The sequence below is a fragment of the Pan paniscus genome, chromosome 16 (genome assembly GCF_029289425.2).
Source record: "Pan paniscus chromosome 16, NHGRI_mPanPan1-v2.0_pri, whole genome shotgun sequence".
Taxonomy (NCBI): domain Eukaryota; kingdom Metazoa; phylum Chordata; class Mammalia; order Primates; family Hominidae; genus Pan; species Pan paniscus.
The window spans coordinates 40,937,696-40,955,246 of NC_073265.2; the positions used below are offsets into that span (position 1 = coordinate 40,937,696).

Here is a 17,551-nt window from a genome sequence, read left to right on the forward strand (position 1 = left end):
TTGGGACTTTTTTGAGACAGGGCTGAAAAATATAATTTTTCCTTAATGTATCAAGTTTCTGTTGATTTTTCCTATCTTATACATTTTTATATTTTTGTGCCCTCCTTTTCTCTAGCATGGATTTCATAGACCATCACAATTTTTTCCTACATTTTATATTTTCCTCCATTTTACATTTCCTACATTGTACGTTTTCCTACATTTTTTCCTACATTGACATAGCTGATGTGTCAACTCCAGTTGTTTGGTAGTGGCCCATGTTGTGAAAGTTTATGATATTGCATCTGGGTTCAGGAAGAAAGAAAGCAGTAATGATCAATTAATAATGTTTGTCCTTAGCAAGAGTAGGCAGAACTGGTGATATGTGTGCCATGTTTGGGGACCCTGTAGACCAATCAGGCTGCTTTGACACTTCCATTCAACCCTAGGTCACTCTGGATGGGTGGTAAACTCTTTTTAAAATATATATATATGTGTGTGTATACATACATATATATATATATATAATAGCTCTTTTTTGAAATTGTGGTAAAATGTACATAACATAAAATTTACCATCTTAACTATTTTTAACTGTACAGTTTTGAGGCCCTAAGTACATTCACATTGTTTCTGTACCGTCACCACCATCCACCTCCAGAGCTCTTTTCATCTTGCAAAACTGAAACTCTGTACCAATTAAACAACACTTTTCCATTCTTGCTGTCCCCACTCCATGGCAATAACCATTCTATTTTCTGTCTGTATGGATTTGACTTCTATAGTGACCTCATATAAGTGGAATCATATAGCATTTTTCCTTCTGTGACCAGCTTACGTAACTTAGCATCATGTCCTCAATGTTCATCCATGTTGTAGCAAGTGTCAGAATTTTCTTCCTTTTTTAAGGCTGAAGAAATACTCCATTGTATGTATAAGCCACATTTTATCTATTTATTTGTCTATGGACACTTGGGTTGCTTCTACCTTTTGGCTGTTGTGAGATATATATATATATATATATATATATATATATATATATATATATATATATATATATCTCTTTGAGCTCCTTCTTTCAGTTCTTTTGGGTATATATCCAGAAGTGGAATTGCTGGATCATATGCTAATTCTATTTTTAATTTTTTGAGGAACCACCATACTGTTTTCTGTAGCAGCTGCACCATTTTAAATTTCTACCAATCATGTGCAAGAGTTCCAGTTTCTCTACATCCTTGCCTAGACTTTTTATTTCTGGATTTTTTTTTTATCCTAACAGATGTGAGGTGGAGGATGAATGGTAAATTTTTAAAAATAGCTAACCAGGAAAAGAGTGGACTATGATCTGAGACAGAGAACCAGGAATTGGGCAGCATAGAGCATTACAGCTCACCTCAACAGAAACCCAGTGTGCCTCAATCATCCCCTCTGGAAGTGACCCATGTATAGCAATCGTATTTCCCTAGAACCCAGTGAGCCATAGGCTACATCCTTTGACTTGCTGGGGTAACATGCTCAGTGCTTTAAACACCACCTTCTATCGCTGTGCACAGGGCTGTAGGAATGGGTGCTGACATTTCTGTTTGGTTTATTTTTAAGAAAACCATGTAAAAAATGAATATAAAAGAGATGATTCTCTGTAGTCCACTATTGCCTATTTAGGATGTGAGTGTTTGGAGACCAATGATGAGAGTGGATTTCCCTCTTCATTAGGATTTCCATCAGATAGTAATGGGGAGAGAGGAAGAGAGTAGACTAAAACTCTATCCATTTAGTGTTATTCTTTTTTTTTTTCCCGAGACAGAGTCTCTATCTTTCTCCCAGGTGGGAGTGCAATGGTGTGATATCTGCTCACTGCAACCCCCGCCGCCCAGGTTCAAGCAATTCTCCTGCCTCAGCCTCCCAAGTAGCTGGGATTACAGGCATGTGCCACCACACCCAGCTAATTTTTGTATTTTTAGAGACATGGGGTTTCACCATGTTGGCCAGGCTGGTCTCAAACTCCCGACATCAGGTGATCCACCCAATCCATCCAGCCTACCAAAGTACTGGGATTGTAGGTGTGAGCCACCACGCCCAGCCTAGTGTTATTCTTTGCAATGGCTCTCCTAAAACATTAAAAAGAAGGCAGGAATTTGGGGTTAAAATTAGTCCCTCTGCTATTGTTCAGAGATGTAATTTATTAATGTTACCACTGACCCCATTACTCTGGGATAAGGACAACTGACTCTAAAACAGTTTAGAAAACACCAGCTGAGTGTAAGCCAAGGACCAGCAATTTCTAGGAAAAAAAAATGTATTAAACCCCAAAAGGATATACCGACATATATCTTTGTGTTTGCAGTTGTTTCATTGCACTTTTCTCAAGGGCTATTTTGCTTCCCTGTTATAAAACCCAGTGAGAAAACACCCATTGTCTCTAGGTGGAAAAAGAAAAGCATCCATGTGAGTGGAGGCAGGGTTGACTGGGTTTTCCGGGACAGTTATTCAGCAAGAAATAAACACTTATTCCAATGGCATGCCTAGCGCTGTGCTTAGGAAGCAGCTACAGAAGGAATATAAGAACCAATTCCTGCGTTTGAGGACTCAAGCAAGCTTTGAAATGGCCCAAGAATAGTCCTTAACTCATATGCTGGCAAGTGCAACACAGGCCACATACATGCACACATATCCCGCTTGTTGATGAGCCAGGCATAGATAGAACAGGATCCCTTCAGGACAGAAAGCTGGAGGATGTTACAGAGTAGAATAAGGGATGAGGTAATGGTCCAGCTAAAACCACTTAAGGAAATAATTATAAGCAGAACACATTGGCAGGAATATCTGTGGGGAGTCTGTTTTGGCCTTGCGGTGTGTGAGGTGATAGCCCTATCTAACCACAGCAACTGTTTATTAACCATGCCTAGCATGAACTGGGTCCTGTGAGGAATATAAGTAATAATAATAATAGTAATAATAATAATACTCTATATTTATATCATGCTTCAGTTTACAAAGCATGTTTCTATGAATCTCATTTCAAGCTTAATGTAAAAAACAGCCAACTTCATTACCAATGATGAAAAATGATACATTCACCTTTGAAAATAGTTTAAACTATTTAAACTATGGTTTCCACAGGGACCCACATTAAGTATAATATTTTTAAATGTTGGTCTAGTTGTTTGACTGATTCAATAATTGTTCCTAAGTTTATGGATATGCTAATAAATTATAATTTATTCTAACTTCAACCAAATCTATAAAGTTGCTTAACTTTTCAAGTAAATTGCTCTCTGAAAACTACTTTCTTTTTTTTTTTTTTTTTTTTTTTTTTTGAGACGGAGTCTCGCTCTGTCGCCCAGGCTGGAGTGCAGTGGCGCGATCTCGGCTCACTGCAAGCTCCGCCTCCCGGGTTCACGCCATTCTCCTGCCTCAGCCTCCCGAGTAGCTGGGACTACAGGCGCCCGCTACCACGCCCGGCTAATTTTTTGTATTTTTAGTAGAGACGGGGTTTCACCGTGTTAGCCAGGATGGTCTCGATCTCCTGACCTCGTGATCCGCCCGCCTCGGCCTCCCAAAGTGCTGGGATTACAGGCGTGAGCCACCGCGCCCGGCCTGAAAACTACTTTCAAACTTTATTTCATTATCTAAGTGTGGTTCTTTTTGCCAGTTGGATGTTTACTCATTCACATCTGTTCTGTGAGTCACTGAAAGTCTTTTTTTTTAATCATCCAAGGGATGAAATAAGCATTCTAACACCCATAAACTCATTCCAGTGCTATCATTTAAGTTTACGGCTGGATAATAAAATTAGGCTGGAAAAGGTGATCTCTAAGATAACTTTCACTTAAATATCCTATCATCCTCATATCTTTTTTACAGGAGCCAGAAAAGTCAGCCTATTTAATAAGTTGATAATAAATTGCCTAATTCCTGTGGATACACTTATTTTTTTAAGCAACGTAAGAGAATTCACGCCTGCCTTCAAGCCTCCAGAGATTCTGCTAGAAATGTCCAAAAACAATGAGTCCAATATTCTCCCCTGGGAGTCAGCAAGTGGGTCAGGAAGACCCAAGTGGGCTTGGGAGAGCTATATATCAACATGGATTTTTCAAGGACAGCAAAGGGGAATTTCTTTCTTATGTACAAATCATGAATCTCCTTTTTAGAATTCACCCCTTGATTTACAAATCAGTAAAACAAGGCCCAGAAGATGAGCAACTTGCTCAAGATCTCATGGCCAGAGTGGTGGAGCTGGCCTTGAACCCATGTTTTCTGACTCTTCATCCAGTGCTCTTCCAGTCTTCCATGCTGCATCTAATGGGCATGTAAAATGTCATCATTATGCAGAATCTTGAATCTCACAGCTCTGTGGCCTGTGTCAGCACCCATGCGTCAGTATCAGTTGCTTTGCTTCATCCAGTTCAAAAGTGCAATCATGTAATCTTGACATAATTTTAAGTATTATATCAAACTTAGTTTTTATAAACACTCTTTTACAAAACCTAATGTCTTTAGTATATCCAGTATGCAATAGGCCAACCCTATTGATTTATACACTTTCCCCAGAGGGAGAGAGTCAGGACAGCATAGTAGAGGAAGGACAAATTCATGTTTAGAAAAGATATTTTTTTCACAGTGTAAAAACCAGAACAGCCAGAAAAGCAAGGCTGCATCTCGACTCTGGCCCTCCTCCCATCTGCTTCAGCATATGTTTTAAGGCTTGTGCTCTATTACCTCAGCCATGAGCTATTTTTTTTTCCAAAGGAAGCTGAAATAAATTGAGGAAAAAAATAGTCCAGCTTTCCAAAGTCGACTCTCATAAGGCTTTCAGTGCACACTGTGTAAATAAAAGATTTGCTTTACAGCTCCTGCAAAGAGAAAAGTCAATATGAGCCAGCTGCTTTGCTCCAAGAGCAGAAGAGCAGCTGATGTGATTCCCATTGTTGCCAATGCTCTTGTAAGCGTGTGGAGGTCTTAAAACTGGTGGCAGCGGTTCCCAAACTTTGCTGCACATTGGAGCCACCTCAAGATCATTAAAAAGTACAAATGTTTGGTCCCTAGTCCCAGATTCTGATTTAATTGGTCTGAGGAGCAATTTGGACATTGGGCCTTTAAAAGTTTTCGCTAAGTGATTTTAATGTGCATCAAAGTTTGAAAACAACTGCCTTGCCGGGCGCGGAGGCTCTCGCCTGTCATCCCAGCACTTTGGGTGGCCGAGGCGGGCAGATCACGAGGTCAGGAGATCGAGACCATCCTGGCTAACATGGTGAAACCCCGTCGCTACTAAAAAATACAAAAAAAATTAGCCGGACAAAGTGGCGGGTGCCAGTAGTCCCAGCTACTCGGGAGGCTTGAGGCAGGAGAATGGCGTGAATCCGGGAGGCGGAGTTTGCCGTGAGCCGAGACTGCACCACTGCACTCCAGCCTGGGTGACAGAACGAGACTCCATCTAAAAAAAAAAAGAAAACCACTGCCTTGTCAGCCAGTTTACCAACAAGAGCAGGCACTCAATTTCTCTAGTCTAAAAGGTGAATTTGACCCAGCCCCAGTCATTAAAGGCTCCATATTTATTTTGGTTCAAAACCAGGCTCTGACCCTGTATTAGTTCTCTCTCACGCTGCTAATAAATACATACCCGAGACTGGGTAATTTATAAAGGAAAACAGTTTAATTGACTCACAATTCCACAGGGCTGAGGAGGCCTCAGGAAACTTATAATCATGGCGGAAGGGGAAACAAACAAGTCCTCCTTCACATGATGGTAGGAAGGAGAAGTGCTGAGCAAATGGGGAAAAGCCCCTTACGTAACCATCTGATCTTGTGAGAACTCACTATCACAAGAACAGCAGCATGGGGGTAACCGCCCCCCTGATTCAATTACCTCCTACTGGGTCCCTCCCATGACACATGGGGATTATGGGAATGACAATTCAAGGTGAGACTTGGGTGGGAACACAACCCAACCGTATCAGACCCTTACTTAGCTATGTCGCCTTGTGCATGTCATTTAACCTCTCTGAGCCTTAATTTCTTCATGAATAAAATGGGAATAATGATATTTAATTAATAGAATTCTATGAAGAATAAATGACATATGGATGTAGTATGTCTATCACATTTGTGTTTTAAATTGTTTCTGAAAAAATAGTTTCTGATATAGCTATCATTTAGGTTTAGAATCCATTAAATTTCAAGTCTTTCAAATAAATCATTCATTTTCACTAAAAAAAAGGCAGAGATAAATCTATGCCATATATATATATATATATATATTTTTTTTTTTTTTTTTTTTTTTTTTTTGAGACGAGTCTTGCTCTGTCGCCCAGGTTGGAGTGCAGTGGTGTGATCTCTGCTCACTGCAAGCTCTGCCTCCCAGGTTCATGCCATTCTCCTGACTCAGCCTCCCGAGTAGCTGGGACTACAGGTGCCCACCAACACGCCCGGCTAATTTTTTTTTTTTTTTTTTTTTTTGTATTTTTAGTAGAGACGGGGTTTCACCATGTTAGCCAGGGTGGTCTGGATCTCCTGACCTTGTGATCCGCCCGCCTCGGCCTCCCAAAGTGCTGGGATTACAGGCATGAGCCACCGCGCCCGGTCGGCTTATATGTTTTTTTAAGATGTAGTTTCCTAGTTTGGATTCCATGCTGACTGGGCAATCTTCTAATTGCAATTTGGCTTCTGTATAGAAAGCTTTCATCCATTTACTCATTGACAAATATTTCTTGAGAGCTTACTCTCTGTCAGTCTTGTTCTAGGCAGAGGGTACATCAGCAAACAACATATTTCTAAGGGAGGAAGACAATAAACTTAACAAATTATATGCTACAGTAGAAGGTGATAAGTAGTCACCATCTGATGGATAAAAATAAAGCATGAAAGAGGATGAGAATGACGGGGTGTTCTAAGTTAGGGAGACTGTCCTAATCATGTATGTTATAACCCATAAGATACTAGTCTCTCAATGAATTGCAGTCCAATTTTCTTTAAGCTATAGTAAACTCATTCTCTGTTATGAGTTGATAATGTTGATATAGTGAATAAAATAGCTTTTCATACATTACATACTTTTTAAAATTCCATACCATTTTTATAGGTAATTGGTTCCTGAACAAAAAGCAGCCTAATACAATAATGCTGAGACCTCTACTTTATTTTTCTTTTGAGACAGAATCTGGCTGTGTTGCCCAAGCTGGAGTGCAGTGGTGCAATCTTGGCTCACTGCAACCTCCACCTCCTGGGCTCAAGCAGTCCTCCCACCTCAGCCTCCTAATAGCTGGGACTACAGATGCACACCACCACGCCTGGCTAATTTTTTTTTTTTTTTTTTTGGTAGACATGGGGTTTTTCCATGTTGCCCAGGCTGGTCTCAAACTCTTGGGTTCAAGCGATCTGCCCACCCTGGCCTCCCAAAGTGCTGGGATCACAGGTGTGAGCCACAGAGCCTGGTCAAGGCCTTTATTTCAAATTGTCTTATGTTGAGTTCCCTCCAAGGCATGCACTAACAGAAGGATTTGAGGTGAAGTAGCTTTGTTGGGAAGTGACCCCAGGAAGCACCACTGCAGGGTAGGTACATGAGCAGGAAGAGAAAAAAGCCAATATAAGGTGTGATAATAAGCAAGCTTCAGCATGGGCGACTAGAGCTCAATCCTATTGAAGACTTCTGGGAAATAGTAGAACATGCCTGAGGAATAAGGAAGCTGATGCATTGATCTACCCATTTCATCCGTCATCAGTTGAGGGCTGCTCTGGTAGCTAGCTATGAAGAGGGAGGCATGAGAGTGGGTAATGTTTGCCCTACAATGGCGAAAACTTCATTTATTTTTACTCTCCTAATTTGGAATTTTTAATGCAGTGTCTAAACAGACTAAGCTGTGGTTTTCCTTATCCAAAAAAGCTCTAACATCATGATACGATATCAGAAAAGATAGTAGAAAAAATGCTTAATATTATGTAAAGAACAAGACTATTTTCAGACATACTCAAAAGTTGCAAAAGCCCTAACTACCTAATAAGCGAATAACAAATCATTATTCATTAAAGTGAGCCCCATGGGGATCAGTAATTTGATTTAAACTCTTTAAAATAATGAAGTTGCATTGTTTAGAAATGGTCTGCACTAAGATTTCTCTCTTTGTTCAAAATGCCTTATCTAATTGAATTAATTTGAAATAGAAAACACTGCATTTTTAAAATTATTATTTATGTATCTGTTTATTAGTAGAGATAGGGTCTCACGATGTTGTGCAGGCTGGTCTTGAACTCCTGGCCTCAAACAATCCTCCCTCTTTGGCCTCCCAGGCTGCTGAAATCAAGGCAGTTTCTACACCAACTATTGAAGTAAATAAGGACTAAAAATTGTGGATCTCTTCTGGTGTCCATTTACCCCTTTTTGTGTAGTAGTCTCTGTGCTTCTTTGGGGACCAGATGACACAGATCTTCGGTGGTAAGGCAAGAGTGGGCTTCAAGATCAGGAAGAAAGATGCTCAGAGAGTCACTTAGGTAAATACAGTGCGGGCAATTGGAACATGGGCAACTCTTAGGGCAGTGTTATTGTACATGGACTGTAGTTGGAGGTACCCAGGTTCAAGCCTGGCTCTGCTACTTATTAGTCATGTGATTATGACTTTATGTCTCTGTGCTTCAGTGTCTTCATCTGTAAAATGGGGATGATAATAAGACTGCCTCAAAAAGTTGTCGTGAAGAATAAATGAGACAATGCATTTTGGAGCATAAAGCAGTCCCCAGTACATGATAAGCACACAGTACAGGTAGCTCAACCAAGAGGGCTGTGCAGTAGAGTAGAGGTAAGAGGGCTCAGATGGGGCTCAGAATGGGGTGGTCACCACACTGAGCTCTGCAGCTATTGCTGCTGCAGAGGCCCTGGACTTTGAAAGCCTCTTTTTGTAGGCCATCTGGTACTTTCTAGAGCACCTGGTTTCTTGGTGCTGACTCCCTAAGCTTTAGGGCCTCACCTGGTTAAGAGAGTGGCTGATTTCTTTGATATAGAACAAAGCAACATTACTGTCCATGTCTGAAGGTGAGGTCTTATCCTGCAGAGAATGCAGGTAGCGGAAGCTAAGCAGATCAGAGTCCAAATGCCAGCTGTTATTTCCTGTGTATCCTTAGCCTACTCACTTCGCCTCTCTGAGCCCCAGATTCCTCATCTCTCAGTGGTTGGTAATATCCGCTTGCAGACATCAGTGCAGGTAAAGGGCATCACAGAGTAGGTGCATGAGTGATGCCTGGTATTCGCATGCCACACTTGAGGCCCATCGAACAGTGTTTACATCCTGGGGAGTTTTATTAGAGCCAGTTCTAAGGTTTGCCATCCAAACCTTGAAGTGAGGCACTGGTCACCTCTTTGTCTAAGTTTTTGCCCGCCCCCTGCCAGAATTGGGCAGAAGACTTAGAGCTGCTTACACAAAGCCACACATTTGGACTTTTAACTGAAGTGATGGAATCTTTAAGTATCTGTCACTCTCATTCAAGTCCTTGGCTTGATGATGCTCCTCAGTTTGGAAGAACCATCCCTAACCAGAAATGAACTAATCTAAGGACCCATCTATCTAGTAAACTGAATCAAAACTCTTCTCTGCCAGGACATCAAGGTGGATTTATTTGTGTGTGGGAATCATGCCCCTTGACACTTACCAACTTGATTCTTCCTCCTGGAACCTCATCCGCACCTGCTCTTCTTGACCTAAACCCCTCAACACACAAACACACATAGACACATACAAATATGTACATTACCTAGTTAGGGAAACAACCTTGCAAATGCTGCATAAGTCTAATATTTGTGGTTTTGAACATACGTGTGGTCTTTAAAATGAGATGTAGTGATATTTCCTGAGTGTTTGATATAGTTCTCTTACCTCTTCCAGGAAAAACAGAAGCCTATTTGGAAGCCATCAGAAAAAATATTGAATGGTTGAAGAAACATGACAAAAAAGGAAATAAAGAAGGTAGGACCAAGTGTGGTTGTACATTGCAAACTTCACCCATTTGTCAGGGGCTCTTGTTATATAAAAATTCCCACAGTCAAATTGACTGTGCTAAAGTCTCCCCGCAGAGCCCAAAAAAGACTGAAGTCACATGTCAGATACAGAGGGGAACAGAACCTCCATTTCTCTTATTATTCAAATTAGCCTTTCAAGCAAAGGCGTTTTCTTTTCTTTTACGTTTTATTATGAAAAATGTCAAGCAAACGTAGAACGAATAGCATAATGGATCCCTGTGTCTCCAGCACCCATCTTCAATAATTATCAAATGTTGCCAGTCTTGTTTTATCTAGCCCCCCTTTCTTGGAGTATTTTAAACAAAGGCATTTTCCGAGCACAAATTTTGTGCACCCTGCAGTCACGAAAGCAGTCACTTGCTTACATAAAGCAAAACACAGAACCAGGCCCTGTTCTAAGTGCCAGAGATGTCCCGCCCAAGGAATGCACAGCGTCATTAGAGCTATGGTTGGCCCTGCTCAGTGATGTCATGGATAGGTGTGTTACTGCCAAGGAGGTGAGAAGATGGGGTGGATCTTCATACTAGGACAGAGACAGTTGAGAGAAGGGCCACAAGTCTTCCCTGGAAAGTTAAGGATGAATCTGCCGAGTGAGGAGAGATGGAGGCAGAGCGAACACTAGGTACCAAGACATAAAGGGACAAAACAGAGGGGTGGTTCCGGGAACTGGAGCCATTCATGTCCCCAGGAACACTGGATGTTTGTGGAGAAGAGCAGCATACAGGGTTGGGAAATGGGCAGTAGCCATGCCAGGAAGACATTTATGCACCCTTCAGAGAAGGTTGGTTTTAGCCAAGGGAGCCTAAATTGGGGCCTAATTAGGTTAAGAACTGAGAAATCCATCTGGCAGCAGTGTGACTACAGATTGAAAAAATAAGAATCCAGAAGGCAGGAGAGAGATAAGGAGGTAAGACAGAGAGATGTGGAGCAGAAATATGGGGCTGTAAACCAGGGGACAACAGAGGAAGTAAAAAGGAAGGGAGGAACTCAAGAGCCATGTGGAGAAGGAGGATTCTGACATGATTCCCAGGTATCTGGCCAGAGCAGTTGCAAAGTGATGCCTTCCAAAGAAACAAGTAATGCTTCTCAAACTTTAAAGTGCATCCAAATCACCTGGGGAACTTCTTAAATATCCCACTGCCCAGGTTGCACTGCAGCACCACTAAATCAGAAATTCTGGGGACACAGCTCTGGCATCAGTATTTTTTCAACTCCCCAGGTTATTCCAGCGTGCAGCCAAGTTTGCAAACCGCTGAGATACAGCACAGAGGGAGAAAGAGGTATTTTCAGCACCCTCGTAGCTTGGGTCTTGTAAGTTGAGTGATGATGGCAATAATTATCGATGTTCATGCATACTTTATTTGGTTCAAAATGATTTGAATTTCCAGGCTGTCAGTTACATTAAAATTTACACAAACCATATTTCATCAAATCTGTCATTGATTAAAAATGCACCATTGTTTTATGTGCCATTAAATTACAACATGCCATCAATGACTGCAAAGACTTTAAAATTAAAATGTTCATCTTAGAATCACTGTAGTACACTGTGTACCAAAATACATTCCAAAGCCATGATAAATTGTATGGTACATCAATTTGGAGTATTTGTTACTGTTTTCACTGATTAGCATATGAATCAGACTCCTGGTCATAATCAACAACATCTTGCAATTCAATGTTCCCATTCCAGAAATGACCAACCTGGTGAAGCATAGAACTCTGGTGCTTGCATATGGAAGGCTCTGTTAGCAAACTGGCATTGGGTTCGATGCTCCCTTTTGTCTCTGGGAAATATGCAGTATGCCCTCTTGAAGACAGAAACAGAGCTCTTTCTCCACTGCTCTCATATGCGCTCGGTTTGACTTGGGGTCATCTTCTCAAAGCCTGTGGGGGATCTGGGTCCTAGGGTCATGCAGTGGCTGCAGCTGTATAAGCAGGGAGAATTACTATTAGTTCTGACCTTTCTTAACCATTGTTTCCACCCTTTGTTTGGTAAGGGACTGGGTGACCTGAATCCCCTTCCCAAACCCAGGAAAGGGAGGTCCATGTGATGTGATAGTGAGGATAATGAGAAAATCTTATATAGCCTTAAAAAAATATGCTTTTAAAAAGCGAATCACAGCCCTTCTCTCCTTTGAGCCTTACAACCTTAAAACTTCTTTTAAGGTTAGCAAGATGGCTACTGGCTTATGTCTCCTAACCCCCAGCTAGGGCAGAGTTGGCATTAGACCAAAGGGCCTTTCCTTTGCACCATGCTGGTTTTCCCACTGCACACAGTAATAGCCATGTCATAAAGACAACAATTTTTCCTTTTCAAAAGAAAGCAAAATATTTGCCTGTTTGTCCATTCAAATCACTGGACCTCTTCACATCTGTCTTTGGGAGTCTGCACTTTTTTTTTTTTTTTTTTTTTTTGAGACGGAGTCTCGCTCTGTCGCCCAGGCTGGAGTGCAGTGGCACGGTCTCCGCTCACTGCGAGCTCCGCCTCCAGGGTTCACGCCATTCTCCTGCTTTGGCCTCCCAAGTAGTTGGGACTACAGGCGCCCGCCACCATGCCTGGCTAATTTTTCGTATTTTTAGTAGACATGGGGTTTCACCGTGTTAGCCTGGATGGCCTCAATCTCGTGACCTCGTGATCCGCCCGCCTCAGCCTCCCGAAGTGTTGGGATTACAGGCGTGAGCCACCGCGCCCGGCAAGGCAGTGGTTTTCAAACTTTGATGTACATTAAAATCACTTAGCGGGAGTCTGCCTTTTATTCCATTAAAGATGTTGACACTGCAGCCTATTCTGCAGAGCCAGTATTAATGAACCAGGAATAAACAAGAAGTGCCCTTTGTGCCTTAGGGGTCAGGAATAAAGGAATCATCGTCTTAGGTGCGGTGCCTGCAAAATGTATGTTCAGTTTCGTTCTCTACTTCGTGCCTGAGAGAATGGGAAAAGTGAAAAACAAAAACAAAAATGAGCATTTATTGAACATTTGCTTTGTACCTGTTAGATGTTTTATAGTCAGTACTACAAGGCTATGGAATGGTCAATCAATGACCAGCATTCAGAACCTGACTCTACCACTACCTGAGCAAGTGACTTATCCCCTTTTCTGTTTCTTCATCTCTGAAATGAGGATACTAATGCTTACCCATGAGTGTGGAAAAAGCAACAATGTGCTTTCTCCTGTTCTCTCACTCAACACAACAATCAACACAGAAGACTTCTGTGACCAAATGCGTGGGGGTTTCTCCCCACCACCAAGCAAGCAATCAATTCTGCAGCCGACACTAGCTGGGTGTCCGCTGATTCAATTCAATTCCAACACTATCTACTTAGAGTCAGCCTCAGACACCACAGGGTGAGGGCGCAGTCCCAAAAGAGTGCCCCTTCCTTTGCACCAGTTGCATGTCCAGGCCTCTGGAACAGCTGGCTGACTGGCTTCAAGTTTCGGTTTCCACAGCCTCCTCTTAGGGTTCAGTTAATTTGCTAGAGTGGGCCTGGTATGGTAGCTCACACCTGTAATCCCAGCACTTTGGGAGGCCAAGGTGGGAGGATCACTTGAGGCCAGGAGTTTGAGACCAGCCTGGTCAACATAGCGAGACCCCATCTCCACAGAAAATTTAAAAATTAGCCAGGTGGGCCAGGCACAGTGGTTCACACCTGTAATCCCAGCACTTTGGGAGGCCGAGGTGGGTGGATCATGAGGTCAGGAGTTCGAGACCATCCTGGCCAATATGGTGAACCTCCATCTCTACTAAAAATACAAAAATTAGCTGGGCGTGGTGGCACGTGCCTGTAGTCCCAGCTGCTCAGGAGGCTGAGGCAGAAGAATGGCGTGAACCCGGGAGGTGGAGCTTGCAGTGAGCTGAGATCACGCCACTGCACTCCAGCCTGGGCAACGGTGCAAGACTCCGTCTCAAAAAAAAAAAAAAAAATTAGCCAGGTGTGGTGGTGTGCGCTTGTAGTCCCAAGTTACTCAGGAGGCTGAAGCAGGAGGATCACTTGAGCCCAGAAGTCCAAGGCTACAGTGAGCCATGATCATACGACTGCATCCAGCCTGGGTAAAACAGTGAGACCCTGTCAAAAAAAAAGAAAAAAAGAAAAAAAAAAGGATTGCTAGAATTCAGAGAAATGCATTTACTGGTTTATTAAAAGGATATTTTAAAGGATACAAATAAACAACTAGATGAAGAGATACATAGGGTGAAGTCTGGAACAGTCTGAAGTGCAGGAGCTTCCATCCTTGTGGAGCTGGGGTGCAACACCCTTCCAGCATGTGAATCAGTTTTTGTTCACCTTCCTGTCAGCCTCCACGTGTTCACCTATCTGGAAGCTCCTGAACCCTGTCCTCTTGGGCCTTTCATGGAGACTTCATTGGATAGGCATGATTGACAACCATGTAGGAATGTGCTTGGACAAAAAGGACATGGTCTAAACCCAGTAAGGCCTATCTCTGCAGATTCTTCTTGGCCTCTCTGTGCAACATTCCTTCCTCCAGGGTACAGGGTAGGACCCTCTATGGATCAAGGGTGTTATGACCCACAATCAGATTAGAGTCCTGCCTTGGCTGGGTGAAAGGAGGGCAGGTCAGAGAGAAAGATTCTGCTTCCTGAGGCCTTCTTCTGAGGCCCAAAGTGCCCTAACATTATGACAAAAGGCTAAAACAAGGGATATGGGAGTTATAAGCCAGGAATCATGGACGAAAACCTATATAGATAGTTAGATGATGGATGGATGGATAGATAGATAGATAGATAGATAGATAGATAGACAGACAGACAGACAGACAGACAGACAGACAGATAGATGTCATAGGGTATAACCTCGTGGGGTTTTGTGGGGGGCAATTAAGGTGATGGCTGTAAAGTGTTCAGTGCTGGGATTTCCCTTTCAATCCTCATGGCTGTGCCCTAACAGGGAGCAGATGTCCTGCTTGCCAGAGAGGATATAAGCCCTGTCTAAGCCTCACTCACTTAGTGATTGTAGAGAGGTCCTTCATGGTTCGTTTTCCTTTCTCATAGGAGCTTAAGGATACCCAAGTGACCCAGGCTCAGATTACATTCAGGCTCGCTAAGGGTGGCTGCTAAACCACCCTTTTATACCCACTCTCTCCTTTCTCTTCTCCTTACCAACTAACAGAAAGCAGCGTTCTGTCTAGTCATTTACAGCTGTTATTACTTAATACTTAAAGGATCAAGGGAAAATGGGGGTTTTTAAAGGCTTCAGAAAGGTGTCATAGGCAGCCTCCTTACCTGGAAATCTTTATTTTTGGTGGGTGTTTTGACAATGTATATAGATTTTGTTTGTTTGTTTGTTTGTTTGTTTAAGTAGGACAGAGGAACCAAAAAGAGTTTACAGTTTGGCTTTTTGCTCCTTGCATACAATTCAAACAGCATGAAATAAAGTAACTCTTAATTTGAAAAAAAAAAGTGGGTTGTCACATCAACATGGACTTAAACCTAGTATAAGTCAGGAAGTCAGGAAGTCAGAACACCCGGTTCTGATCATAACTTTTACTACCTATGTGACCTTGAACAAGGCACTTAACCCCGAAGTGTGGTTCCTGGACCAACAGCATCAGTATCACCTGACAGCCGTTTAAAATGCATAACCTGGATCCTCACCCCAGACCTACTGAATATGAATCTGCCACTTTCCAATAGCCCCAGGTGTTTGGTATAAACATTAAAATTTGCAAAGCCCTGGTCATGAGCCTATTTCCTGTTTGGTCAAATGGGGATGGTATGACCCACCTGAACATCTCACAGGGTTGTGATGAAGCACAGATGAGATAATACATGTAAATATTATTTTATACTGCAAAGTACTACACAAATGCCAAGAATTAAAATGCCTCCCGATGTGAAAGATGGAGAATGGTAATTGTGTTATTGTATAAAATGCTTCTCAGTTAATGGTAATCACTGTAATGGGATTGGCCTTTCCTGATCTTTGCTCATTATGCTCTAATAATATTTTCCAGATTATGACCTTTCAAAGATGAGAGACTTCATCAATAAACAAGCTGATGCTTATGTGGAGAAAGGCATCCTTGACAAGGAAGAAGCCGAGGCCATCAAGCGCATTTATAGCAGCCTGTAAAAATGGCAAAAGATCCAGGAGTCTTTCAACTGTTTCAGAAAACATAATATAGCTTAAAACACTTCTAATTCTGTGATTAAAATTTTTTGACCCAAGGGTTATTAGAAAGTGCTGAATTTACAGTAGTTAACCTTTTACAAGTGGTTAAAACATAGCTTTCTTCCCGTAAAAACTATCTGAAAGTAAAGTTGTATGTAAGCTGAGATTTTGTATACAGAATCCTTATTTCCTCAAAGACTTATATTTTATAATCAGAATATGTTGCTTTGAAAAAGCCTCTAATGGACTGACCTTAAAACTCACCCTTCTTCCACTGTCTCATCCACATAAGCACTCCCTGAAGAATTAAGGGGGTTCTGTTTTCAAGGCATGCCAAGTACTAAAGCACCTTGCAGAGCGTGTCTGTTACAAGATGTCGTTTCCACCAGCAGTTCCCTTTGGGGAGCTGAAATAAATTCACATTTTCTCAAAGTCTCATAGCTTTGGAGGAGCCATCTGCTTTTTTGGCTGCTCTTTTTAGCTGGCTTTTTATTAGGTTCAGTGACATAAAAAGGATCCAGGTAAATGGGTATAGGATTTGCTGGATTTACTAACAATTTCCCCCTGTTCTTAACACTTCCTATTAGTGACTTTTCAGACATTGAGTTTACTTATAAAGAGAGATATTTATGTACTCTCTAAGAAGACAAATGAGGTCATAAACACTGCATAAAGCAAGGCAAAAATGTATGCCACATCTCAGTTATCTAAACTAGATTAGATCCAAGCCAAGGTTTCTCAACAGAGAGCAAAGGGCCAGGCAGTAAGGTAGAAATAGAGATAAAAATCATTCCTTCCTTGTGATCCAAAGCTGATCGAGCAGCTTTCCTGGAGGAAAAGGTTAATGAACTTCAGGTCCCTGCAACTCAGCCCCCACCACAAACACAGCCCTGGAAACATACAGTGGCCCAAGGTCCTCTTGAAATGTTAATGGTTAATGTTCCCAAACCAGAGAATGCTTTGAAAATGTATCATTCAGTGTAAATTAATTACATACATATTTTTCTATATATTTGTTTCAAACTGTAAAAATAACATAATATGTAATTTGTGTATTAGTGAGAGGTGAAGCCAGCTGGACTTCCTGGGTCGAGTGGGGCCTTGGAGAACTTTTCTGTCTTACAAGAGGATTGTAAAACGCACCAATCAGCGCTCTGTAGCTAGCAATAGGTTTGTAAAATGCACCAATCAGCACTCTGTAAAACGCCCCAATCAGCACTCTGTAAAATGCACCAATCAGCAGGATTCTAAAAGTAGACAATCACAGGGAGGATTGAAAAAACGGCACTCTGATAGGGCAAAAACGGAACATGGGAGGGGACAAATAAGGGAATAAAATCTGGCCACCCCAGCCAGCAGCGGCAACCTGTTCAGGTCCCCTTCTGCTGTGGAAGCTTTGTCCTTTTGCTCTTCATAATAAACCTTGCTACTGCTCA

At 42.0% G+C, this 17,551-nt stretch overlaps 1 protein-coding gene across 2 annotated transcripts in view; it reads left to right on the forward strand.

Annotated features, from left to right (window-relative positions):
• The window catches only part of SCG3 (secretogranin III), a 39,873-nt gene extending 22,322 nt beyond the window's left edge, over positions 1-17,551 (forward strand). For both annotated transcript variants that reach the window (XM_034938753.3, XM_003827839.5), the window contains 2 exons: positions 9,849-9,929; positions 15,958-17,551. In XM_034938753.3, the coding sequence (XP_034794644.1) occupies positions 9,849-9,929; positions 15,958-16,076 (200 nt within the window). In that variant the 3' untranslated portion in view covers positions 16,077-17,551. The remainder of the gene's footprint in view (positions 1-9,848; positions 9,930-15,957) is intronic.